We start from the raw sequence: 27,477 nt of genomic DNA, 5'->3' as shown, positions 1-27,477 counted from the left end.
GCAGCCCCTCAGATAATGAAGCAGTCTGTGCCCGCATGCAGCCACACCTGGACAACATCCAGGCTTGGGCTGATAAGTGGCAAGTAACATTCGCATCAGACAAGTGCCAGGCAATGACCATCTCCAACAAGAGAGAATCTAACCACCTCCCCTTGACATTCAGTGGCATTACCATCGCCGAATCCCCCACCATAACACCCTGGGATTCACATTGACCAGAAACTTAACTATACAGCCACATAAATACTGTGGCTACAAGAGCAGGTCAGAGGCTGGGTATTCTGTGGTGAGTGACTCACCTCCTGACTCCCCAAAGTCTTTCCATCATCTGCAAGGCACAAGTCAGGAGTGTGATGGAATACTTTCCACTTGCCTGGATGAGTGCAGCTCCAACAACACTCAAAAAGCTCAACACAATCTAGGACAAATCCGCCCGCTTGATTGGTACCCCATCCACCACCCTAAACATTCACTCCCTTCTTACCAGTGCACTGTGGCTGCAATGTGTACAATCTACAAGATGCACTGCAGCAACTCACCAAGGCTTCTTGGACAGCACCTCCCAAACCCACGACCGCTATCACCTAAAAGGACAAGGGCAGCAGGCACATGGGAACACCACCACCTGCACGTTCCCCTCCAGGACACACACCATCCTGACTTGGAAATATATCACCGTTCCTTCATCGTCGCTGGGTCAAAATGCTGGAACTCCCCATCTAACAGCACAGTGGGATTACCATCACCACGCAGACTACAGTGGTTCAAGAAGGCGGCTCACCACCACCTTCTCATGGGCAATTAGGAATGGGCAATAAATGCTGGCCTTGCCAGCGATGCCCACATCCCATGAATGAATAAATAAAAGCACTGCAGTACATCGTGTATAACTTCGCACAACCTTTCACTCCAACTTTCCCCTTTACTGAGGAAGAACTGTACTGTCGGAGGTGGCGTCTTTCAGATAAGATGTTAAACCGAGGCCCCATCTTCCCCCTCAGGTGGATGTAAAAGATCCCAGGGCACGATTTAGAAGTAGAGCAGGGGAGTTCTCCCTGGTGTCCTGGCCAATATTTATCCCTCAACCAACATCAATAAAACAAATTATCTGGTCACTTTCAAATTGCTGTTTGTGGGACCTTGCTGTGCGCAAACTGGCTGCCGCGTTTCCTACATTATAACAGTGACTACACTTTCAAAAGTACTTCATTGGTTGTAAAGCGCTTTGGGATGTCCTGAGGTTGTGAATGGCGCTCTATAAATGCAAGCTTTTCTTTCTTACTATGGTCCCTTGTGATGAAAGCAAAGTTTTGTCCTGAGTCAAATCGGGAAAAATAGGTCAAATAGGGATTATCTGTAATATATTTTCCTTATTTGACTTTTGATAGGTTATGTAACTGTGGACTGGAAATTGCGTCCATCTTTAAGAGACCTCATATGTCCTTATCTCAGGGGAGTGGCCAATACACCTAACTGTTGGGCTTCTCTCTGTCTGTATTCAGAAACTACTTAGCACATTTAGAGTACAATTGGAGTACAGTGCATGCACTTGGAGTACTGTGCACACACGTTGGAGTACTGTGCACAGTTCTGGTCTCCATATCACATAAACGATATAGAAGCACTGGAGAAGATACAAAAAAGATTTCTAAGTGTGATACCAAAACATTAGAGGTTACAACTGTCAGGAAAGATTGAACAGGCTGGGGCTCTTTTCTCTAGAAAAGAGAAGACTGAGAGGTGACCTGATGGAGGTCTTTGAAATTATGAAGGATTTTGATAGGGTAGAAGCAGAGAAGATGTTTCCACTTATTAGGAAATCCATAACTAGGGGTCATAAATATATGGTAGCCACTTAATAAATGCAATAAGGAATTCAGGAGAAACTTCTTTACCCAGAGAGTGGTAAGAATGTGGAATTTGCTACCACATGGAGTAATTGAGGTGAATAGCATAGATGCATTTAAGGGGAAGCGAGATAAATACATGAGGGAGAAAGGAATAGAAGGATATGCTGATAGGGTTAGATGAAGAGGGGTGGGAGGAGGCTTGTCTGGAGCATAAACACCGGCATAGACCAGTTGGGCGGAATGGCCTGTTTCCACCATTTTCTGTTTATTATATCAGGTCGAGTCTGTTTGATAGCTGGGCAAGTTTTTCTTTGACTTGTTAATGAATGTGAGCTTGTAGACTGGGAGGAATTAGACAAATACAATATCCCTAGTGGTTGCTCCATTACGAGATAGCTTCGTGACAAAGACAGCTAACATCTCAACGTTAACAGCTGTGACATGAAAGGCTTCTTTTGGCATAAAGGCACTGCCATAGCTACTCAATGTTAGTTCAGTTTGGTTCAGTTTCTTGAATTGATGCTTGAACTCAGTGTGGTGTGCAACGTTAGCACCTCACCAATGTACAAACATCACATCTGGAGGTCTACAAAAAGAAATGTTCCTCCAAAAACCTTGCAGATTATTAGACTGTAAGAATAATGTCCCAAAGAAGCTTTTTTTGAACTCTTGTGGGCTGACTTGATCTTTATTGCTTTCTCAATATTTGTACCCATTAGTATTTTGCTTTGTTATTATGCATCTGTATAATCGATTTACCTGTAAATAAATCTAGCTGTCAGTTTTAGCCTGAATGTAACAGTCTGCCAGTGTGGTATTTACAATGATTTGGAATGGACAGAAGAATGTGTTGGGCATCCCACATGGACTCTGGTGCATTACATTTTAATTGAAGAGTAATTGTGTCAAGTGGTCTCATTTGCAGCATACATTAGGATGCAGATTTTGGTTCATAGGAGACTCGACCTGCTTATAAAAGCTGACTTTTTGCAGTGAATATATGTTAAAGATTTTGGGAGAAATTCTGAATCATGCCAGTCCTCTCTTCTACATTATATCACGTGGCTGAAATGCTGCATTCCCCAATGAAGCCTAGAAATTACTGTAGGTGATATTAATGGGCAAACACTTAACACACTGACATTCCTCTGTCCACTATTTTAACAAGCGTTATTTCATTTAAAATAAATAAACTAACATGTGCTTTAAAATAACAGGCAGAGGAACATATGACGTGCTCGCTACCTAACATCAACAACTGCATTTTCTCAAGTAATATCATCCTCTGATATATTATACAACACAATTCAGTATGCCACAACAGCGACTATAACTGATTTGATACTACTTTCAATGTAAGACGTTCTAATGTACCATAGGCCTCGCTTTAACACCCCCAACATACCATTATTTTCATCGTAACACTTTGTAAAGTGCCACACCCTTCACAATAGCCATGTGATGTACGACATCCCCACTACAATATTCAGTCACATGCTATAACACATTGATATACCACACAATTCATGATCGTATTGTTTGATATACCACAGCTCTCACAACAGCATCCTCTGATTTACCATATCACATCACCATGACAATAATACACCTCCTTTTAACACGTACAATGATACATAATATCGTCCAATGTAACTTGTTCCGACATAATGTACTGTTCTGCTATCAACATCACTCATCATAAGACTGTAATATGTAACATCAATTTAATACATTTATCAGCAAATGAATAGAGAAACCTTTACAGATATACTACTCTCCTCACCATGACATACTGTGATATACCATAACCCTCACCATCACATACTGTGATATACCATAACCCTCACCATCACATACTGTGATATACCATAACCCTCACCATCACATACTGTGATATACCATAACCCTCACCATCACATACTGTGATATACTATAACCCTCACCATGACATACTGTGATATACCATAACCCTCACCATGACATACTGTGATGTACTATACTCCTCACCATGACATACTGTGATATACCACACCCCTTACCATGACATACTGTGATATACCATAACCCTCACCATGACATACTGTGATGTACTATACTCCTCACCATGACATACTGTGATATACCACACCCCTTACCATGACATACTGTGATATACCATAACCCTCACCATGACATACTGTGATATACCACACCCCTCACCATGACATACTGTGATATACCACACCCCTCACCATGACATACTGTGATGTACTATACTCCTCACCATGACATACTGTGATATACCACACCCCTTACCATGACATACTGTGATATACCATAACCCTCACCATGACATACTGTGATGTACTATACTCCTCACCATGACATACTGTGATATACCACACCCCTCACCATGACATACTGTGATATACCACACTCCTCACCATGACATACTGTGATATACCACACTCCTCACCATGACATACTGTGATATACCACACCCCTTACCATGACATACTGTGATGTACTATACTCCTCACCATGACATACTGTGATATACCACACCCCTCACCATGACATACTGTGATATACCACACCCTGATGATTCAATTTTCTAACACTCCATTCTGTAACAGCTATAAATATTGTTCAGTGTTACTAACAGAGAAACTCTCCTTCCCCTAAACATTGTTCACATTGTTCCAGAGACAGTGATAATTTGAGACTATAATCATATGAATATCTTTTACAGCTGTAATATCACATGGTCAACGTTAAACTCGCCAAATGACCAGGAACCATCGGGGGCGGGTGGGTGGTCGGGAAGGCATGGGAGATGTCGACTGTTTTGTTGTTTACAATGAAATGGTGAAGATCTGAATGAAGAATAGGTTTACAATTTCTCTAAACAGCGAGCTGTGCAAACCTTCTCCCCTGGTCAGCGCTGAAGAGCGAAAACGGTTTTAAAAACAAAAATCCGCAACGTCAGGGTTAGGAGTTACCACAGCCGACTCCTGGTGGCCAGATTTCCTGGCGAGCTCTCCGCCTCCGCCGCGGTTCGGCAGAAATCCCGTTTGCGCGTCTAAGCGGAGTTCCCGCTGAACCAGCGCCATGGTGACAGAGCCGCAGGGGACAAAGCTCCGACCGAAGTCCCCCTCCCCCGATAATTCATTTATTGCCCATCCCCTAGTTGCCCTGAGAAGGTGGTGGTGGGCCTTCTTCTTTGATGCAACTGAGGGGCTCGCTGGGCCACTTCAGAGCGCAGTTAAGAGTCAACCATGCATGGGGACTGGAGACACATTTAGGCTGGACTGGGTAAGGGCGGCAGGTTCCCTTCCCTAAAGTGAACCAGTTGGGTTTTTACTACAATCCCGATAGCTTCACGATTCACTTTTACTGAGACCAGCCTTTATTTCCAGATTTTTTTTAAAAAAACTGAATTCAAATTCCCTTGGCTCGGGATTATGAACTCATGTTGACCTGAATTATTAGTCCAGGCCTTTGGATTTCTGGCCCAGTAACTTAACCACTGACACTGCTGTAGCCTGAATTGTCACATCACGTGACGTGACAAATGGATTTGAACGAGATGTCTGCTTCATTGGTGATGTCAGCAGATGAATGTTTGATGCAATTTGTGAGGCATTTCTCTCTGCTATTTGAACGGAGACATCAAGCCATTTATTTTAAATGGGTTAACACTTCGCGCTAAATGGCAGACTGGAATTTCATAGAAGCATGTTAAGTGTTTGTCTGTTAACAGGACTAAAGTGATTTCAAGGCTATTCTGGTCATTGCTAAACAATTAGAATCTCAGTTTTTGAAAATGAAGAAATATAAATTTGTTAAAGGGTTTAATTATGAGGACAGGCTGCAAAACTTGGCATTTATTCCCTTGAGTATAGAAGATTGAGGGGTGATCTAATGGAAGTGTTTAAAGTGTTAAAAGGATTCGATATGCTGGATAGAGAGAAACTATTTCCTCTGGTGGAGGGAGGGAGTGTCCAGAACAAGAGGGCATAATCTTAAAATTAGAGTTAGGCTGTTCAGAGAAGCACTTCTTTTTCACACAAAGGGGAGTAGAAATCTTGTACTCTCTTCCCCAAAAGACTGTGGATACTGGGGGACAATTGGATCTTTCAAGACTGAGATCCATTCTGAGATAGAGTTTTGTTCGGTAACTGTATCGAGGGATATGGAGCTAAATGGGGTTGAGGTGCAGTTCAGCCATGACCTAATTCAATGGGGGGAGCGGGCTCGAGAGGCTGAATGGCCTATTCCTGTTCCTATGTTCCTAATTCTAAGCAAAAAAATCAGAAAATCTAGGCTGACACTCCCAGTGCAATACTGGGGGAGCGCCGCACGGTCGGATGAGACCTTAAACCAAGGTCCCAACTGCCCTCTCAGGTGGACGTAAAAAGATCCCATGGCACTATGCGAAGAAGAGCAGGGGAGTTCTCCCTGGTGTACTGGCCAGTATTTATCCCTCAACCAACATCACTAAAAACAGATTATATAATCAATATCACATTGCTGTTTGTGGGACCTTGCTGTGCGCAAATTGGCTGCCGCGTTTCCTACATTACGGCAGTGACTGCACCTTAAAAAAAAAAGTACTTCATTGGCTGCAAAGCGCTTTGGGACGTCCTGAGGTCGTGAAAGGCGCTATATAAATGCAAGTTCTTTCTGTTTTTTACAGGGGCTGGAGGAGCTTTCCGAGATAGAGTTGGGTAATGTCATGGAGGGGTTTGAAAACAGGGACATGGATTTTAAAGTTAACGCACTGGGATGGAGGTGGGGAGGGGGGTGGTGAAGGGAGCCAATGTAGGTCGATGAGGTCGGGATGGGAGTGCTGAGCGAGCCAGGCAGTGCGGGACAGGATTTTGAAACATGACCTTACGATGTCTACTGCGCGTAGGAAACAGAAGAAGAATTCTCACTCACGACATTTCTAAACTCAAACAAAATAATGCGGACTCCAACTTATTCATTACACGAAGCTATCATTAATTACAGTCCCTATCAAAGAAAGCAAGAGACTCTTCTTGTTATATACTTATAAGCTATAAGGAAAGACCCTTTAAGTTGCAAATAAAGGTTCTTAAGCAGAATTTCTTTCTTACACTGATATATAAACATCCGCTGGTCAGGGGTTGGGGATAATGGTGGGGAAGGGGGTAGGGATGGGGGTGGAGTGGAGGGTGTGGGGGAGGGGGAGATGGGGATGTCAGGGTGGGGTAGGATGGGGGGGTGGCGGTGGGGGTATAGAGGGGTGAGGTGGGGGGCGGGGGTACGAGAGGGCAGTGGAAGAGGTGATTAGTGCAACAAATAGAAACAGGTCCAAGTGGCCCATCAAAGGGCAGCCGAACAGGCCTGCAATGAAAGTCAGGAATCAAAGAGCCGAACACGACAGTCTCAGTTAAGAGTTGGGGAGAGGGATCGTCCGCACTTAAATCTCCATCGAAGCGTTTAAACTTTACAATTAAAAAAAAAACGAGCCAGCCTAGAAATACAGGGATAAAATCGCTTGAAACCGTCCCATGAAACTTCCCATTGCAGCGACAGAAAGTTCGACGTTATCAAAACTGCACCTTTGTTGCAAAAAAAAAAATCTTTCCACAAATACTGTATCAAAATATACAGCTCCTGAATTGTCTAGTGTTTTGGTAAACTGGAAGTTCTACAAGTGGAGGAGGCAAAGTGTTAGTGGCTCTGCGTTTTTCCCTCCGTCGCTCTCGCCTGGACTAAAGTAAGGGAAGAGTCTCTCGTTGAACGTGTCAGTGAATGTGTAGAGGACGGACATGTCGTCGGCATTGTAGAAAGAGATGTGGCCCCTCTCGTAGTCCAAGAAGACCCCGATCTTCTTGGGCTTCACCCTGAGGGAAAGGAAGGCCGAGGGGGTGGACAGGGCCTCGTACTCATTGCCGTTGCGCAGCCAGACCGTCCAGAACCCGTCCTCGGGCGACAGGATGATGTTGCCCTTGCGACTGATGGACTCCTTGGCCAGGCCCACGTCCCACATAGTCTTGCTGCCCACTTCGACCTGCCAGTAGTGCCGCCCCGAGTCGAAGCCCTGGGCGGACAGCACGCTGACGCAGTCGTCGAAACGCTCGGGGTTGTTGGGCAGCTCCTGCCACGTGTCGCTCAGCCGGACACTCCGGAGGTCTTCGGAGATCGAGAGCTCTGGGTGGGCCGTGTTGGGTTCCAGGGTCAAGGCGGCTGGGACTGAGAGAGAGAGAGAGAGGAGGACGGGCATTACTCTCAATGGACGTTGCTACATTCCCCCCTTTACACTAAAACCTCTTCCATTTATAAGAACATAAGAAATAGGAGCAGGAGTAGGCCACACGGCCCCTCGAACCTGCTCCGCCATTCCATCAGATCATGGCCAATCTTCGGCCTCAACTCCACTTTCCTGCCCGATCCCCGTATCCCTTGATTCCCCCAGAGTCCAAAAATCTATCCATCTCAGCCTTGAATATGCTCAACAACTCAGCATCCACAGCCCTCTGGGGTAGAGAATTCCAAAGATTCACAACCCGCTGTGTGGCCAGATACAGCGGGGGGGAGGGGGAAGAGGGAGCGTGGAGAGGGGAGACAGCCTGTTCCCAGCGGAAAGTATGGCGGCCTCTCTGCCACCTTCTCCATTTGGCGGTTAATTAGACACTTTTGGACAGCATTGGACACCTTACTCTTAAAGTGTCAGCCTTGGCTCACTGGGTCGCACTCTTTCACCTCTGAGTCAGCAGGTCATGGGTTCAAGCCTCACTCCAGAGACTTGTGCGACATAATCTCGGCTGACACTTCCCAGTGCCAGTACTGAGGGAGCGCTGTCTTTCGGATGAGACTTTAAACCGAGGGCCTCGTCTGCTCTCAGGTGGACGTAAACGATCCCACAGCACTATTTTGAGGAGTTCTCCCCGGTATCCTGGCCAATAATTATCCTTCAGCCAACATCACTAAAAACATTTTATCTGGTCATTATTGTTGTTTGTGGGAGCTTGCTGTGCGCAAATTGGCTGCCGCGTTTCCTACATTACAACGGTAACTACATTGCAAAAAGTACTTCCTTGGCTGAAAGCGCTTTGGGACGTCCTGAGGATGTGAAAGGTGCTATATAAATGCAAGTCTTTTTTCTTTTCTTGCCCCCGCCCCTTCTTTCCCTGGCTCTGTACTTGCTTAAAAGCTGTTCCTCTCGAACATCTTCCAGTCCTGACACAGGGTCATCGACCTGAAACGTTGACTCTGTTTCTCTCTCCACAGCTGCTGCCCTGACCTGCTGAGTACTAGAACCCTGAATCCTAGCCCAGTCAACAACTACAGCCGACCAAGCCTGAGACGAAACCCCAGGGGCACACGGACCAGCAAGGGACACAGGTAAAGTGGGCAAAATGGCCGTTGGTATATCAGGGCCGTATAATTAGACCTGGTGGAGAAATAAATAAATGCCACTGACCACAAGCAAGATTATGTTACCTGGACTGATGACACTTAACATCCGTCTCCACACGATTAGCTGCAGAGGGCCGGCAAATTCACCAAGAAGCAGATTGAGAGGAACCTCCGCTGGTTTCTTAAACTTCATGTAGGACCTTTGGAGGAATGGCATTTTTTTTTCGAAAGTTAAACAGTTTCCTTCTTCCTTTAAATTTCCATCTGAAAATACTTCGGGTTGGAAATCCGTCTCGGGGCGGTGGCGGGAAGCGGGAGATATCGGATCGTCCGGCCCGTTCTACGCCCAGCCCGATATCCAGTTCCATTCACCGCAGCGGAACTGAATATCGGGTGTTGGGCGGGGGGGTGGCGGTAGAACAGGCGGCCGTTTCGCGATACTTGTCCGAGTTGGATTTCTACCCTTCACTGCCTGTGCGGTGAAATATGAGCAACAGCTCGGGCTGGTTATGGGAGGGTGAAATGAGCTGAGGCATTGATGGCTGCTTTTTTTTGTACCACACGCCTGATCCCCAGATCCAGTGTGGAATGAATCCATGGATCCAAAGTGTCTGATGGGCCCATGACATTTCAGGTCAGCAGCAGAGATAAGGTCAAAATTGGACACGTTGGCCGTTAAAACAAAAAGGCGGGTGCATCTTACAAAGAGCCGGCACGGGCTCGATGGGCCGAATGGCCTCCTCCCGTGCTGCAACCATTCTATGATTCTATGGTTAACAACGTTCTAGCACTGGATATTGCCAGGACATTTAATGTGCTATCTCAAAGGCATGACGTAGAGGGCAATTCCATGATCCAATGGGGAAAGCCAAGCTCGAAGGGGCGTGCATCTCCGAGATGAAACCACGATATTGTAGCCCTGATTCTCCCACTCGCCCTCCCTGTAGGCACAGCTTCCCAATGGGAATGTGGGATTTTGTAACTCGTCCATTAATGGTGGATATCTCTTCATATGTTGCATTTACAAAGCCTTGTGCCCACTCATTCTTGGATTATGGATTAACATGGACGTGGACAAACATGTAGCTATGAGGGAGAGTGGGTTAGCCTGAACCAACTGCACCTCCACTCGGACTCTTTGAATCCGATATTCGACTTGGGTATTGAAGCTTGAATGGCCTCCTAGTTTTGGAATCCTAGTTTTCTTTTTAATTAATTCTGGGGATGTGGGTGTCGCTGACGAGGCCGGCATTTATTGCCCATCCCTAGTTGCCCTGAGTGGGACTTATTTTTGAACCACTAGAAGTGGTTTGATACAACTGAGTGGCTTGCTAGGCCACTTCAGAGGGCAGTTAAGAGTCAAGCACCTTTAGGACTGTAGTCACATATAGACCAGACCGGGTAAGAGGAAGGCAGACATGGCCTGAGGGAATATATAGAGCTACACAATGAGACAAGCTAGACAGTTAAAGTGGCCACTTCTGATCCATATGTCTGAGTTATGTTCTTCCAAATAGCCCTTCATCGGTGACTTCACAACTCAAGTCAGACTTATCTCCAATACTGAAGTTAACAAGAACTTGGTCATCTTCAATAGTGAGGTTAACCAGAACCTAGTCATCTCCAATAGGGAGGTTAACTAGAACCCAGTCACCTCCAATAGGGAGGTTAACTAGAACCCAGTCATCTTCAACAGTGAGGTCAACTAGAACTCGGTCATCTCCAATAGGGAGGTTAACAAGAACCTACTCATCTCCAATAGTAAGGTTAACCAGAACCCAGTCATCTCCAATAGTGAGGTTAACTAGAACTCGGTCATCTCCAATAGGGAGGTTAACTAGAATCCAGTCACCTCCACTATGAAGCTAACCAGAACCTACTAATCTCCAATAGTGAGGTTAACTAGAACTCGGTCATCTCCAATAGGGAGGTTAACCAGAATCCAGTCACCTCCACTATGAAGCTAACCAGAACCTACTCATCTCCAATAGTGAGGCTGGCCATAGCCCACTCTACTGCAGTAGTGAAACTAACCATAGCGTCGTTATTTTCCACATTGAGGCTAACCATAAACCATTCTCTTCAATAACCAACTCAGACCCTTGGCTCACTCTTGAGTTGTCCTTGGATTTATCGTGTCACACAGTAATGTCTCCCCTATTAATTGGAGGGGTCACTGGTCAACATTGGCTCGGTTTCGTGCAGGTCAGGTTCTCTGTGTTCCAAGATCATGCAGATCAACATTCATTAACAACAATGATGTGAGATTTTAAAAAAATGATGTGATAATACAAAGAAACTCTTCGAGAAACAGCACTTACCTTTCGATCAGAGATTTAACATCCTTCAGGCAGAAAGCAATAAAAAGAATAAAGAAAAGTTATAATTTTGCATATAGAAAATAACAGGGTTGTAATCGACTCACATCTAGCAGATGAGCCATAAAATGTAGAAGCAGAATACTGGAGCCATCTGAGCCCCAGCATTTGTTGAAAGCCCTGGGCTTGCTCACTGCTGTCTGCTTGAAAACTAATCTCCGGAAAACATTATTTCATTGAGCGAGTGGTCAATCTATGGAACAGGCTCCCCCAGGGAGATGATAGAAGCAGTTAGTGTCGATTCATTCAATTGCAAAATTGGATAGATTTCCTTCAGATAATAACATTTTGGGGATCCAGTATATAAATAGTTTGAGACATGACATGTGGTCAGTGCAGCATGTTTGGGAGGAACAGGTGACTTTGGACCAATGGTTCCCAAAACTCTCCATCACTGGGGGTTTTCCTCGCCTCATGGCTGGGTCTGTTGTAGACTAAATGATAGCGATTGATTGCTACGATTAGTCAACAACTCCATTAATGTATCAGGCGATTACCAGGATGGTGGAAGGTGAATTAGATGGACCTCGGTCTTTTCTCGTCTAGCGATTCCTACGTGGTGATCCACACTCACGTGGAGCAGATTTTGAAACTGCTACAAAGAAACACATTTCCCTCAGGACCTCCATAGCTGATTGAGAGAGGAGACTTTTCATCCCATCAGTGTGGGCTGGATTCAAAGCGGGGTCCCAAAGGTGAAAGGACAGCATACCAATCCCGCCCTGACCTCAACGTAACAGTAACGGTCCTGTTTCAAAATTCATTCAGGGGATATGGGCGTCGCCAGCAAGTAGAGTTGCCAACTCTGGTTCGATGTATTCCTGGAGGTTTCATCACATGACCTCCCGCCTCCAACATCCCCACCTCGGTCAAACAGCCTTTTGTCCCATCTCCAATATCTTTCTAAGTAATAAACAAAATTGTTCAAAGAGAATGAAAAAAAACATACAATTGTTTGTAACGGCCTAATGATTTTTCTCCCAGGTTTGCTTGTAGCAGTGTCCAGGAGATTAATCTTTAATTCCTGGAGTCTCCAGGGCAAGGCCAGCATTTATTACCCAACCCTAGTTGCCCCTTGAGAAGGTGGCGGTGAGCTGCCTTCTTAAACCTCTGCATTCCATGTGGTGAAGGTACTCCCACAGTGCTGTTAGATAGTGAGTTCTAGTTGGACTATGAAGGAATGGGCGATGTACATATGTCCAAGTCGGGACAATGTGCGACTGGGATGGGAACTTGGAGGTGATGGTTGTTCCCATTGCACCTGATGCCCCTGTCCTTCTGGGTGGCGGAGGTGGTGGGTTTGGACGGCGCAGCTGAAGAAGATTCTTACCGCAAGGAAGGCTGTCTCCTGGACATTGAGCCTCTCCTGGATTTCGAGGATTGTACTCTCGATAGAAGCCCGCTTCTCTGTAATTTTTTGCAGGTTCTCCCTCAGTTGCCTGGAGATCCTCTCCACGTCTTCCTTGAGCTTCCCTTTCATCAGCTCCTCTTCCTCATTGAGGAACTGATGCAGCGTCGTGAACTCGGCAGCGATGTTCTGCCCGAGACTATCTGCCATGTTCTGTCAAAGTCAAGAAGCCGATTAGTTTCGAGAGCAAATACCAAGCAAGGCGAACCTCGGCGGAGTTCAACCCTCGGAGGACTGAAGGGGTCTTTCTTTTTAAGTAACTGCAGTACAGCGAGGAGAGCCACTCGCTCTCCGTTCACTGGCACCGTCTGCACTGGATTCTCAGCCGACCAGCGTTACCGCTCCTTACAAGGCTTATTCTCTACTGTCAGATTACCAATTTTATATGTTGATGGCCAACGGTAAACAAACTGGGCATCCCTTTCGCTCCTCTCCTTGCCTCTGCCTCTCATTTTTTAAATTCATTCTTGAAGTATGGGCATCGCTGGCAAGGCCGGCATTTATTGTCCATCCCTAGTTGCCCCTTGAGAAGGTGGGTGGTGGGCCTTCTTCTTGAAACTCTGCAGTCCCTGTGGTGAAGATGGTCCCACAGAGCTGATAGGGATAATCGCACAGTGTTAGGGGTAATCCTACAATGCTGTTAGGGGTAATCCCACAGTGTTGTTAGGGGTAATCCCACAGTGCTGTTAGGGGTGATCCAACAATGCTGTTAGGGGTAATCTCACAGTGCTGATTGGGGTAATCCCACAGTGCTGTTAGGGGTAATCCCCCAGTGCTGATAGAGGTAATCCCCCAGTACTGTTAGAGGTAATCCCCCAGTGCTGTTAGGAGTAATCTCACAGTACTGTTAGGGGTAATCTCACAGTGCTGTTAGGGGTAATCCCACAGTGCTGTTAGGGGTAATCTCACAGTGCTGTTAGGGGTAATCCCCCAGTGCTGTTAGAGGTAATCCTCCAGTGCTGTTAGGAGTAATCCCCCAGTGCTGTTAGGGGTAATCCCCCAGTGCTGTTAGAGGTAATCCCATAGTGCTGTTAGGGGTAATCCCCCAGTGCTGTTAGAGGTAATCCCCCAGTGCTGTTAGGGGTAATCCCCCAGTGCTGTTAGGGGTAATCCCCCAGTGCTGTTAGGGGTAATCGGACAGTGCTGTTAGGGGTAATCTCACAGTACTGTTAGGGGTAATCCCCCAGTGCTGTTAGGGGTAATCCCCCAGTGCTGTTAGGAGTAATCCCCCAGTGCTGTTAGAGGTAATCCCACAGTGCTGTTAGGGGTAATGCCCCAGTGCTGTTAGAGGTAATCCCCCAGTGCTGTTAGGAGTAATCTCACAGTGCTGTTAGGGGTAATCCCCCAGTGCTGTTAGAGGTAATCTCACAGTGCTGTTAGGGGTAATCCCCCAGTGCTGTTAGGGGTAATCCCCCAGTGCTGTTAGGGGTAATCCCCCAGTGCTGTTAGAGGTAATCCCATAGTGCTGTTAGGGGTAATCCCCCAGTGCTGTTAGAGGTAATCCCATAGTGCTGTTAGGGGTAATCCCCCAGTGCTGTTAGGAGTAATCCCCCAGTGCTGTTAGAGGTAATCCCCCAGTGCTGTTAGGGGTAATCCCTCAGTGCTGTTAGGGGTAATCGCACAGTGCTGTTATTGGTAATCCCAGAGTGCTGTTAGGGGTAATCCCACAGTGTTAGGGGTATTCCCCCAGTACTGGTAGGGATAATCCCACAGTGTTAGGGGTATTCCCCCAGTACTGGTAGGGATAATCCCACAGTGTTAGGGGTATTCCCCCAGTAGTGGTAGGGGTAATCCCAGAGTGCTGTTAGGGGTAATCCCAAAGTGCTGTTAGGGGAATCCCACAGTACTGGTAGGGATAATCCCACAGTGTTAGGGGTATTCCCCCAGTACTGGTAGGGATAATCCCACAGTGTTAGGTGTATTCCCCCAGTAGTGGTAGGGGTAATCCCAGAGTGCCGTTAGGGGTAATCCCACAGTACTGTTAGGGGTAATCCCACAGTGCTGTTAGGGGAATCCCACAGTGTTAGGGGTAATCTCACAGTGTTAGGGGTAATCCCACAGTGCTGTTAGGGGTATTCCCCCAGTACTGTTAGGGGTAATCCCACAGTGCTGTTAGGGGTAATCTCACAGTGCTGTTAGGGGTAATCTCACAGTACTGTTAGGGGTATTCCCCCAGTACTGTTAGGGGTAATCTCACAGTGCTGTTAGGGGTAATCTCACAGTACTGTTAGGGGTATTCCCACAGTACTGTTAGGGGTAATCCCACAGTGTTAGGGGTAATCTCACAGTGTTAGGGGTAATCCCACAGTGCTGTTAGGGGTAATCTCACAGTACTGTTAGGGGTAATCTCACAGTACTGTTAGGGGTAATCTCACAGTGCTGTTAGGGGTAATCTCACAGTGCTGTTAGGGGTAATCTCACAGTGCTGTTAGGGGTAATCTCACAGTGCTGTTAGGGGTAATCTCACAGTGCTGTTAGGGATAATCTCACAGTGTTAGGGGTAATCCCCCAGTGCTGTTAGGGGTAATCTCACAGTGCTGTTAGGTGTAATCTCACAGTGCTGTTAGGGGTAATCCCACAGTGCTGTTAGGGGTAATCTCACAGTGCTGTTAGGGGTAATCTCACAGTGCTGTTAGGGGTAATCTCACAGTGCTGTTAGGGGTAATCTCACAGTGCTGTTAGGGGTAATCTCACAGTGCTGTTAGGGGTAATCTCACAGTGCTGTTAGGTGTAATCTCACAGTGCTGTTAGGGGTAATCTCACAGTGCTGTTAGGGGTAATCTCACAGTACTGTTAGGGGTAATCTCACAGTACTGTTGGGGGTAATCCTATAGTACTGTTAGGGCTAATCCCACAGTGCTGTTAGGTAGGGAGTTACAGGATTTTGACCCTGTGATGATGAAGGAACGGCCAATGTGTGTCCAAGTCGGGACGGTGTGTGACTTGGAGGGAAACTTGGGAGGTGATGGTGCTCCCATGCACCTGCTGCCCTTGTTTTTCTAGGTAGTGGAGGTGGCGGGTTGGGAGGTGCTGGTGAAGAATCCTTGGTGAGTTGCATCCTGTAAATAGTACACACTGCAGCTACGGTGCGCCGGTGGGGGAGGGAGTGGATGTTGAAGACGGGCGATGGGCCGCTGACCAAGCAGACTGTGCTCTAAGAACCAGAATTGCTTGCAATTATTGTATTGCAACTCGTTCAAGAGCAGATTTCCCTGCCCCTGCGTTTGGGGCTATATGACTGTCCAGGTGCAGTAGGAAAACTGGGCAGGGAGGAACGCATGTCCGTAAGGGAGCCCGCCTAATCTTGTGCCCGTTTAAACGATCGGGAAGGTTTCACTTGGGCCTGCGGTCCAGCCTGCCTGGTGTCCCCGTGTTCATTGCTCACCATGTTAAATCAAGGAGTGTTATAATCAGTGGTGTTTTATATCAAAGAGTATTTCAGTGAAGTGTGGCACAGTGAGAGTACTTATGTGGCTTCACTATTGATGAGGGGGCCTTCTAGTGTGTGTTTCCGTCCCAATGGGTATCACAGTGAGGGTCTGTTAAAGAGAAAGGACCTGAAATTTCCATGGGCACTCCTCCGGACACCCGCTGTAAACTGTGGCAGCAGACCAGCAGAAACGCTGGAGGGAAATAGACATTTAATGCCAATTCCCTAGCGTTCCACTGCTTTCCCATCGGAGTAACGGCAGGAGATTGGGAAAACCCTCGCAGAATTCCACAGTGGTTGAATTGTCAACGAAGGAGTCACAAACACCAGTGCTGCGTAGAAGTGGTGGCGTGAGATCACTGGCTTTGGTGCATTATCTCCTCGCTGATCCACCATTCACCGCAGTGAAACACGAGGGCGGGAGGCGGGGGGTTTCCATCTCAGCACGCTGGCAGCGCACATCGGGAGACCACGTACCTCCAGCCCCCGTGATGTTCTGACCATTGAAACGAATGGTCGCAGAGTCATGGGCTGGGGATGCGGGAATATTTCCCGTTAACCGCTCCCACCCAGTCTGTGCCGGGAGCCGAGGGCGATTGGACCGACTGACTGACTGAAACGGCCCTTATTAACATCACAGGAACATTGTGTGGTGAATGGGACTAACAGATTTATGGAGAGATGTTTTATGGGTGTAAAACCCTCCCGGCGGGCGTTTGCCCAGCTGCTCGAGAGCGGAGACTGCCAGTAAACTATGGCCTCACCACGCCATCTCGGGCAGGTGAAGCTCACTCGCCATTGATTTGTAGCCGCTTAATATACGTGACATCCTACCCGGCTCCCTGATGGCATAAGTGGGTAAGTGCGCTGTGCCATGCCAACCAGGAAGGTCCCAGGTTAGATCCCCACACGACGCTGAGGTGGTTAACGTCTTCCAGGGTGGCGATAGGGGCATTACATCCCCCCCACCCTCACCCCCAACGCCCCTGGGCTAGGGAGGAGGAGAAAGAAGAATGATCCCCCTCCTGAAATCACTGTCCAGTGTCACCCTCTCCAGTTGGAACGTACATGTGGAAGGATATACTTGCCTTAGAGGGGATGCAACGAAGGGTCACTAGATTGATTCTTGGGATGAGAGGGTTGTCCCATGAGGAGAGATTGAGTAGAGTGGGCCTATGTTCTCTGGAGTTTAGAAGAATGGGAGGTGATCTTATTGAAACTTCTGAGAGGGCTTGATGCTGAGAGGTCGTTTCCCCCGGCTGGACAGTCTAGAACTAGGGGTCATAGTCTCAGGATAAGGGGTCGGCCATTTAGGACTGAGATGAGGAAAAATTTATTCACTCAGAGGGTTGTGAATCTTTGGAGTTCTCTACCTCAGAGGGCAGTGGATGCTCAGTCATTGAGTATATTCAAGACTGAGATTGATGGATATTTGGACACTAAGGGAATCAAGGGATATGGGGATAAGGCAGGAAAATGGAGTTGAGGTTGAAGATCAGCCATGATCTGATTGAATGGTGGAGCAGGCTCGAGAGGCCAAATGGCCTACTCCTGCTCCTATTTCTTATCTTCTTATGTGGGTGGTCATCGGGCATGGAGCGGATTCGGCTCAGTTGTGATATACCCTCCCTCCACCCTCACCCACCCCCACGCCCAGGTTAAAGTGCTTACACGGAGATTGTCCACTTGGATGAGGGCCCACCATATTATAGCCCAGCAGGAGGCATAACCTTCCGGAGAGGAGGGGGGCAATGAGATACCAGAAAGAAATGAAAGAACATCCTTTCTTTGGTAGTGCGACAGTAGAAAATCGACTGCCTTGAAAGGGTGGCAGAATCCACGCCCAATAAAGGTAATCAAGTTCTTCAGTCCATTCAGGGTTAAACTAGTTCAGCGGCTGAGGGTGACCCAGCTGGAAAAGGTGAGGAACTATCTACCATATCTTGATATATTATATTTGAGTGGCAAACAGATCCAGGGAATGAGGAGCCCAGCCCCATTTCCACTGGATATCAAGCGACACCTCTATTACCATGATTAGCATCACAAAACTTTTAACACCTTCTTTACATTTTATTGCAGCCACCCATATATAATAAAAGAGTAACACACAGTCGGGTGGTGCAAGCTGCCTTTCATTTCACGAGAGTGAGAGAGAGAGAGTGAGAGAGATAGTGAGAGAGAATGAAAGAGATAGAGAGAGCGAGAGAGAGATTGAGAGAGTGCGAGAGTGAGAGAAAGAGAGAGAGAGAAGGTGAGAGAGAGAGTGAGAGTGAGAAAGAGAGAGAGTGAGGGAGAGTGAGAGAGAGAGAGATAGTGAGAGAGTGTGAGAGAGAGAGAGTGAGAGAGATAGTGAGAGAGAATGAAAGAGATATCGAGAACTAGAGAGAGATTGAGAGAGCGCGAGAGTGAGAGTGAGAGATAGAGTGAGAGAAAGAGAGAGAGGGTGAGAGAGAGAGTGAGAGTGAGAAAGAGAGAGAGTGAGTAGAGAGAGAGAGAGTGAGTGAGAGAGAGCGAGTGTGAGAGAGAGTGAGAGTGAGAAAGAGAGAGAGTGAGTAAGAGTGAGAGAGAGAGAGATAATACAAGAGAAAGAGAGAGAGAGTGAGTGAGAGAGAGCGAGTGTGAGATAGATTGAGATAGTGAGAGAGAGAGAGACCCGGATACCTCACTGCGGCACCAATGACCTTCACATACCTTCTATCCAAGTAAAATAGAAGGCAGTAATACACTACCGACTGAGTATCACCCTCTGTGTGTCGAACCTAATGTCGTGATATGAAGTCAGTGGATAGACCATATGTCAGAATGCTCTACAGCTGTGAATGAACGCATTGGTTTTCCACCATATCAGAGTGCACAGTGAAAATAGGCCTAGAAAACAGGCCCTCGAATGGCCGTCCAGACGTCACCCCTTAAACTGCACAATGAATCATCTCAGTCTCCATGGATATTGACAAGAATGAATATTAAAATTAAAACCACCCAGGTCTACTTCTCAGTGATCTCCCCTGGATAATATTGTCCAGTAATGAAAGATATATATCAGTGCACTTTAATATGGCAGCCATTAGTGATCTACTAAGTGCTTAGGATGGTCTATAAGTTGGTGTTTAAACAGAGAACCCAATTAAGTTCAGATCAGAGTGATCGGAACAATTTCCACCCTCCGCACCTCTACATCTGTGTCTCTATTTCTTCTCTGTTTAAATCATCAGACACTAGTTATGTGTAAAAGACCTGACATTTATTTGTGTTTTGACTGATACCAAGAATTATGTTGAGCTGGTTGCTCAATGCCCACTAGTATGGAATTGGACTGATAGTAGAAATAAAATTGATGTGTATGAGACAAGCTGTTTGGAGATTTGGTTTTGCTCTCAACCAAATCACTCCAAGCAAAACCAGTCTAGACGAACACGTTCTGAACTATCCCAGGCCAAACCAGACCAATTCAAGCAAACGCAGGCCAAACCAAGCGAATGTGAACCAGACCAAACAAACCAGACCAAACTAATTCATCCCAAGACAAATCAGGCCAAGTCAAATGAACTAACGCCAAATCAAGCGAATCCAAATCATATGCTCCCATAATCGAAGTTAATCCAAACTCTATGATACCTATTCAATAATCAGGGGCCAACTCAATACAATTTGAACCAATTAAGGGGAAGCTTTTAAAAGGTGTAACCCTATAGAGCATCAAAGGGGGTAATTTTAACCTAACCGGCCGGGCAGGAGTCCCATGGGATCGGGTGGAACGCCAGCTTTACACCCCGCCCAATGTTACTCTCCACTGACTTCAACGGAGACTAAAATCGGGGTGGGATGTAAAACCAGCGTTGCCCCCGATCCCGTCAGTTTCCCGATGGGCGGTTTGGATTAAAATTGACCCCAAAGTCTCTGCTCCAATATTTCATTCAGTTTAGTTGGAGTTAAAGCACACTAGCCTCATCTAAAACCGACTGGTTTAGCTCAGTCAAAACAAAAGTTCAAATTCAGGCCTAATCCAGGAACCAAGCTCTGGATGAGGTAAGAGATTACCAATTTTGTCTTTTTTTACTGGAACTGTAAGTGAGAAGCCAAAGTCCGAAGTGCAGAATAGCTCCAAGACTGAATAGAGCTACCCAAGGATTGTTCATTATATCACCCGAACTAAGCAAGATCTTATATCTACAGGACAAGTCTGTTCGAGTTCCAACCATAAAAGTTGCTTTGTGCCGAATTCAAAATGTATTTCCACAAGAAGTCTGGGTCAGTTCTCCTGTCCAATCCCACAGAACACCTGTTCAAACTTGTCCAATCCCACAGAAAACCAGGTCAAACCTGTCCAATCCCACAGAAAACCAGGTCAAACCTGTCCAATCCCATAGAAAACCAGGTTAAACCTGTCCAATCCCGTAGAAAAACCGGGTCAAACCTGTCCAATCCTATAGAAAACCAGGTCAAACTTGTCCAATCCCATAGAAAACAAGGTCAAACCTGTCCAATCCCATAGAAAACCGGGTTAAACCTGTCCAATCCCACAGAAAACCAGGTTAAACCTGTCCAATCCCCATAGAAAACCAGGCCAAACCTGTCCAATCCTATAGAAAACCAGGCCAAACCTGTCCAATCCTATAGAAAACCGGGTCAAACTTGTCCAATCCCATGGAAAACCTGGTCAAACCTGTCCAATCCCATAGAAAACCGGGTTAAACCTGTCTAATCCCACAGAAAACCGGGTTAAACCTGTCCAATCCCAATAAAAACCGGGTTAAACCTGTCCAATCCCACAGAAAACAGGATCAAACCTGTCCAATCCCACAGAAAACCTGGTCAAACCTGTCCAATCCCACAGAAAACAGGGTCAAACCTGTCCAATCCCACAGAAAACCGGGTCAAACCTGTCCAATTCCATAGAAAACAGAGTCAAACCTGTCCAATCCCACAGAAAACCTGGTCAAACCTGTCAAATCCCACAGAAAACCGGGTCAAACCTGTCCAATCCCACAGAAAACCGGGTGAAACCTGTCCAATCCCATAGAAAACCGGGTCAAACCTGTCCAATCCCACAGAAAACCGGGTCAAACCTGTCCAATCCCACAGAAAACCAGGTCAAACCTGTCCAATCCCACAGAAAACTGGGTCAAACTTGTCCAATCCCACAGAAAACCGGGTCAAACCTGTCCAATCCCATAGAAAACCAGGTCAAACCTGTCCAATCCCATAGAAAACTGAGTTAAACCTGTCCAATCCCACAGAAAACCGGGTCAAACCTGTCCGATTCCACAGAAAACCAGGTCAAACCTGTCCAACCCCATAGAAAACTGGGTTAAACCTGTCCAATCACATAGAAAATCGGGTCAAACCTGTCCAATTCCATAGGAGACCCCCCTATACGCCCCCCCACAACACCAAGACTAATGCCATTAAAAAGGGATCTTGGTATCAGTGAGAAAGGCTTCAACAAATAAGAGAGTGGAGCTGCCATCAGTCTGACTCTGATGTGCATATGAGGAGAGGGCTCATGCAAGTGTGTATGAGACATGATGAAGCAATAACACACGCCTGAAAGATTGAGGGATACGTATAGACCAACTCTACTCTCTAGATAGTCCACTTACACAGGGGTGTCCGTGGTGAGGGTGCAGGCTGAAAGGTGAAAGTTTTACTTGTATTCAACGTCAATAAGTCCATAGACAACACGTTCAAGAGGAACACTACAAACAAGGCCACACACTTTTGAATGCACATTGCATGTGCACACAAATGCACACCCACACACTTTTGCACACATATTGGACGTGCATACACGTGTACACCCACACACTTTTGCACACATATTGCACGTGCACACACGTGCACAAGCACGCTCTCAGCTGATGCACACATCTATGTCCATATTTCACACACACGTTCATGGAAATGCACGTACACACGAGTGTGCGCGTACACACATACGCCCATTCTGTCATCCGCACACTCACACATACATGCTCAGTCACACATGCATGATATTCATGCATCCACACATGCACTTACTCGTACATACTTTGCACACATCGATGTGGATCATTTGTTAGAGAAAACAGCCAGATTTCAACGGAAATGACAATCAGGAGGTTTCTATAATGAGAAGCCAATCCGCAGCCTCAGTTTGACACCCGGGCAGCAATTTGAAAATCTCGGCCATAGGCTCTGAAATTCTGCGGGGTTTTGTCCCACTCTCCGACCAAAGTTCTGGTGGCAGAGCCGACAGAGCCCCCTCACCCCCACCCCCCGAGATACGACGGAAAATGTCTGGGAACCTGCGCGGACCCCTTGCAATTTCGGCGCACGCATGAACGTGCGCGAGTAAGCATGCGGGCGCAAGCCCCTCACACCAATGGTCGCCCACCGTTCGGGCTCCAGGGAGGACTCTGCTCCAATGCACACCCGGCAAAAGCGTCAACACCCTCCCTGTGCTGGGACCTCCTGCTCTCCCGGTTTAGTTCAGGTCCGGTGTATCATTAGAGGCTCAGTGAAGTGAGGTGCGCCAGCCTCTAGATGGACACCAGTGGGTGCCACTGGGTTGTGGTTGTAGGTCAGGGCGGAGCGCTGGACATCTGAAGGCAAGTAAGCAGCTACAATTTTAACACAGGGAACCAAGGTGGGGGGGGGGGTCACAGGGAGGGCACCATGGGGTCACAGGGAGGGCATCATGGGGTTACAGGGAGGGCACTATGGGGTCACGGGGAGGAGCACTGTGGGGTCACGGGGAGGAACGCTATGGGGTCATGGGGAGGGCCACATGGGGTCACGGGGGAGCAGCACTATCTGTTCATGGTGAGGGCACAATTGGGTCACGGGGAGGAGCACTCTGGGGTCACAGGGAGGGCACCATGTGGACATGGGGAGGGACACTATGGGATCATGGGGAGGGCACTATGGAGTCACGGGGAGGGCACTATGGGGTCACGGGGAGGGCACCATCGGGACACAGGGAGGATCACTATGGGGTCACGGGGAGGGAACCATCGGGACACGGGGAGGATCACTATGGGATCATGGGAGGGCACTATGGAGTCACGGGGAGGTCACTATAGGATCACGGGGAAGGCCCTATAGGGACATAATGGGTTTTTGGGGAGGGCACTTTGGGGTCTAGGAGGGCACTGTGGGGTCGAGGGGGGGCAGCATGGGTTCGCAGGAGGGCACAATGAGGTGATGGGGAGGGCACTCTGGGGTCGCAGAGGGACTATGAGGTCACGATGAGGGTACTATGGGGTCACAGGGGCACTATGGGGTCACGGGGACAGTATGACGTCTCAGTGGGGACTATGGGGTCTCAGGAAGAGGGGGAATTATGGGGAACCAGGGGGAATTATGGGGTCTCGGGGGGGCACAATGGGATCTCAGAGGGTGCTACGGGGTCAGGGGTCACTGTGGGGTCACAGGAGGACTATGGGGTCATGGGGGCACTATGGGGTCTTGAGTGGTACTGTGGGGTCTCGGGAGGATTGTGGAGTCTTGGGGGGGGACTATGGGGCCTCAGGAGGCACTATGGGGTCTTGGGGGGGAGTCACTATAACATCTTAGGGAGGGCACCATGGGGTCACTGTGAGCAGAATGGGGTCACGGGAAGTGGCACTATGGGGTCACGGGGGGCGAGTGAGGCACAGTCATCTCCCATTGGCAGGCAGATGCCGGATTGTCCAGCTGTGCAGGGCGGGCAGGTACCGTAAGGGTGGCCCGGTGACATCCAATGGGCCCCTGGTGAATGGGACGCCCTCCGCTGACCCCGGCTAACCCCAGCGGGAAGTCACAAGGTAACAGCCGAGATCCCAGCCCATGGACTTTTGGGCCCAGAGTTAATCGCCTGCCAGCGTCTCAGAAACAAAAGAAAATGAATGAATGTGACATTTGGCTTGCCTCTCCGCTGGCTCGGCAAGTCCATCCAGACTGACACCTCTGGAATAGTCACCGTCTTTAGCAGATGGTGGGAGGGGAGAGAATCAGAGAGAAAAAGAGATTAATAAAGAATTTCTGGGCCCTTTCGGTTACTAAACCCAATCGGCAGCAGATCAGTGCCCACCTGAGTTTTATTATGAATGAATAACACCCTTGCAATCTTAAATGGCCCTAGGGTCCTGGGTTTACCGCAAGCATCAAAAGAACTGAAAGGGAAAATTCCAGTCTAATCGCTTGTATGATAATTACCGATTATAAACGAGGAGCTTCCATTTCACGTATTAATGCTCGACATTAGTTTTTGCACAAACTTGCCTTCAGTTGGATCATATTTCCTTCCTCCTCACTCTGGCTCCTAAAGACCTCCTCCATCTGCTGTTGCAGAAAACTTAGTGACTTTTCAAGCTTATCCTGAAATGAAATTTATAACTAATTGAAATGCATATCATAAGGTCTCATTATATATAAATATATATATATATATAAATCTATATGTATCAAGTATGGAAAACCCAACAGTGGATATCAGGCTAGTGGAGAATAGAAGATACTCCTACTTATGGCACCTAATGTCATAACGCTCCCCAGCTCAGATACAGCACAGGTTAGATACAGGGGGCCATTTCCCAAGTACACACTGGCAAGTGGAAATCGGTAACTGTCCATTGATTTCAATTTTCCAATGCTCGTTGCCAGTGGGAAAGGTACTCGCCATTAGTGCGTACTTGAATAATTAGCCCCATGGAGTAAAACTTCCTCTACGCTGTCTCATCAAACACTCCCACGTCAGGTTTGGCACGGGTTAAATACAGAGTAAAGCTCCCTCTACACTGTCCCCAACAAACACTCCCAGATCAGGTACAGCACGGGTTAGATACAGAGTGAAGCTCCCTCTACACTGTCCCATCAAACACTCCTAGGGCAGGTACAGCACAGGTTAGATACAGAGTAAAACTCCCTCTGCCCTGCCCCATCAAACACTCCTATGACAAGCAAAGCACGGATTAGATACAGAGTAAAGGTCCCGCTACACTATCCCATCAAACGGTGGGTGTTTAATACTCTGGAGATTTAACACTGGGTATTTAATGCTCTGGGTATTTAATACTCTGGATCATTAATGCTCTGGTTGTTTAATACTTTGGGTGATTAATACTCTGGGTGTTTAATGCTCATGTGTTTAATGCTTTGGGTGTTTAATGCTCTGGGTATTTAATTCTGTGGAGATTTAACACCAGGTGTTTAATACTCCAGGGTTTTAATGCTATGGATGTTTAACACGCTGGATGATTAATACTCTGGGTGTCTAATGTTCTCGGTGTTTAATGCTCTGGAAGTTTAGTGCTCTGGGTGTTTTGTATTCTGGGTGTTTAATACTCCATGTCTTTAATGATCTGTGTGTTTAATACTCTGGGTGTTTAATACTCTGGTGCTTTAAAATTCTGGGGGTTTAATGCTGCAGGTGTTTAATACACTGGATGTTTCATACTCTGGGTTTTTAATGCTCTGAATGTTTAATTCTCTTGGGGTTTAATGCTTTGAGTGTTTAATGCTCTGTGGTTTAAAACCTGGGGGGTTTAATGCTGCATATTTTTAATACTCTGGATGTGTAATATTCTGTGGGTTTAATACTCCAGGAGTTTAATGCCTGGCGGTTTATTGCTCTGGGTGTTTATTGCTCTGGGTTTTAATATGCTGGTTGTTTAGTGCTCTGGGTTTTTAATGCTCTGATTGTTTAATACTCTGGGTGTTTACTACTCTGGGGATTCAATGTTCTGGATATTTAATACTATGGGTGTTTAATGCTCTGGGTGATTAATACTCTGGGGTTTTAATGCTCTGGGTGTTTAATGCTCTGTGTGTTTAATGTTCCATGGTTTGATGCACCAGGGGTTCAATGCTCTATATGTTTCATACTCTGGGGATTAATCCTCTGCATGTTTAATACCCTGGGGCTATAATGCTCTGAGTATTTAATGCTCTGGGGTTTAATGTACTGGGTGTTTAATGCTCCGATTGTTTAATATGCTGGGTGTTTAATACTCTGGGGATTCAATGCTCTGTGTGTTTAATACTATGAGGGTTGAACACTGGGCATTTAATCCTCTGGGAGTTTACTGCTCTGGGTGTTTCATATTCTGAGGGTTTAATGCTCTGGGTGTTTAATGCTCTGGCTGTTTAATACACTGGGGTTTAATACTCTGGGTGTTTAATACACTTTGGTTTAATACCCTGGGTGTTTAATATTTTGGGGTTTAAAGCTCCGGGTGTTTAATACTCAGCGTGTTTAATGTTCCAGGTGTTTAATACTCTGTGTGCTTAATGCTCTGGGTGTTTAATACTGTGTATGTTTAATACTCTGGGGTTTAAAGCTCTGGTTATTTAATGCTCCGGGTGTTTAATGCTCCGGGTGTTTAATGCACTGGGTAGTCAATGCTCTGGCTGTTTAATACTCTGGCTGTTTAAACTCTGGATGTTTACTACTCTGGGGTTTAATACTCCAAGCTTTTAATACTCAGGGGTGTAACTCTCTGGTGTTTAATACTCTGGATGTTTAATACTCCAGATGTTTAATACTCTGGGTGTTTAAAGCTCTTTGTGTTTATTAGTCTGGGTGTTTGATACACTGGGTGTTTAATAGTCTTTGTGTTTAATACTCCAGATGTTTAATACTGTGGATGTTTATAACTGTTGTTTAATACTCTGGATGTTTAATACTCCGGGTGTTTAATATTCCTGGTGTTTCATACTCCAGCTGTTTTATACTCCTGCTGTTTAACACTCTGGGTTTTTAATGCTATTGATGTTTAATACTCTGAAAGTTTAATGCTCCAGGTGGTTAATACTCTTGGTGTTTAATACTCCGGGAGTTTAACGCTCTGGGTGTTTAATGCTCTTGGTGTTTAATACTGTGGGAGTTTAATGCTCTGGGTGTTAAATGCTCTTGGTGTTTATACTCCGGGAGTTTAGTGCTCCGGGTGTTTAATGCTCTTGGTGTTTAAAGCTCTGGGTGTTTAATACTCCGGGTGTTTAATACTCCGGGTGTTTAATACTCCAGATGTTTAATACTCTGGGAGTTTAATGCCCTGGGTGTTTAATACTCCATGAGTT

At 46.7% G+C, this 27,477-nt stretch overlaps 1 protein-coding gene across 1 annotated transcript; it reads right to left on the bottom strand.

Moving 5' to 3' along the window:
• Positions 1 to 7,502: 7,502 nt before the first annotated feature.
• LOC137304998 (zinc-binding protein A33-like) lies at positions 7,503 to 22,479 on the bottom strand. Its single transcript, XM_067973770.1, has 5 exons — positions 22,459 to 22,479; positions 12,930 to 13,160; positions 11,543 to 11,565; positions 9,306 to 9,421; positions 7,503 to 8,054 (listed from the first exon to the last, which is right to left on the bottom strand). Exons 1-5 carry the CDS (start codon positions 22,477 to 22,479, stop codon positions 7,510 to 7,512), a joined length of 936 nt encoding a protein of 311 aa, XP_067829871.1. The 3' UTR covers positions 7,503 to 7,509.
• Between the last annotated feature and the right edge of the window lie 4,998 nt (positions 22,480 to 27,477).

The sequence above is a fragment of the Heptranchias perlo genome, chromosome 39 (genome assembly GCF_035084215.1).
Source record: "Heptranchias perlo isolate sHepPer1 chromosome 39, sHepPer1.hap1, whole genome shotgun sequence".
Classification (NCBI taxonomy): Eukaryota; Metazoa; Chordata; class Chondrichthyes; order Hexanchiformes; family Hexanchidae; genus Heptranchias; species Heptranchias perlo.
This window is presented reverse-complemented; position numbering and strand designations above follow the sequence as displayed.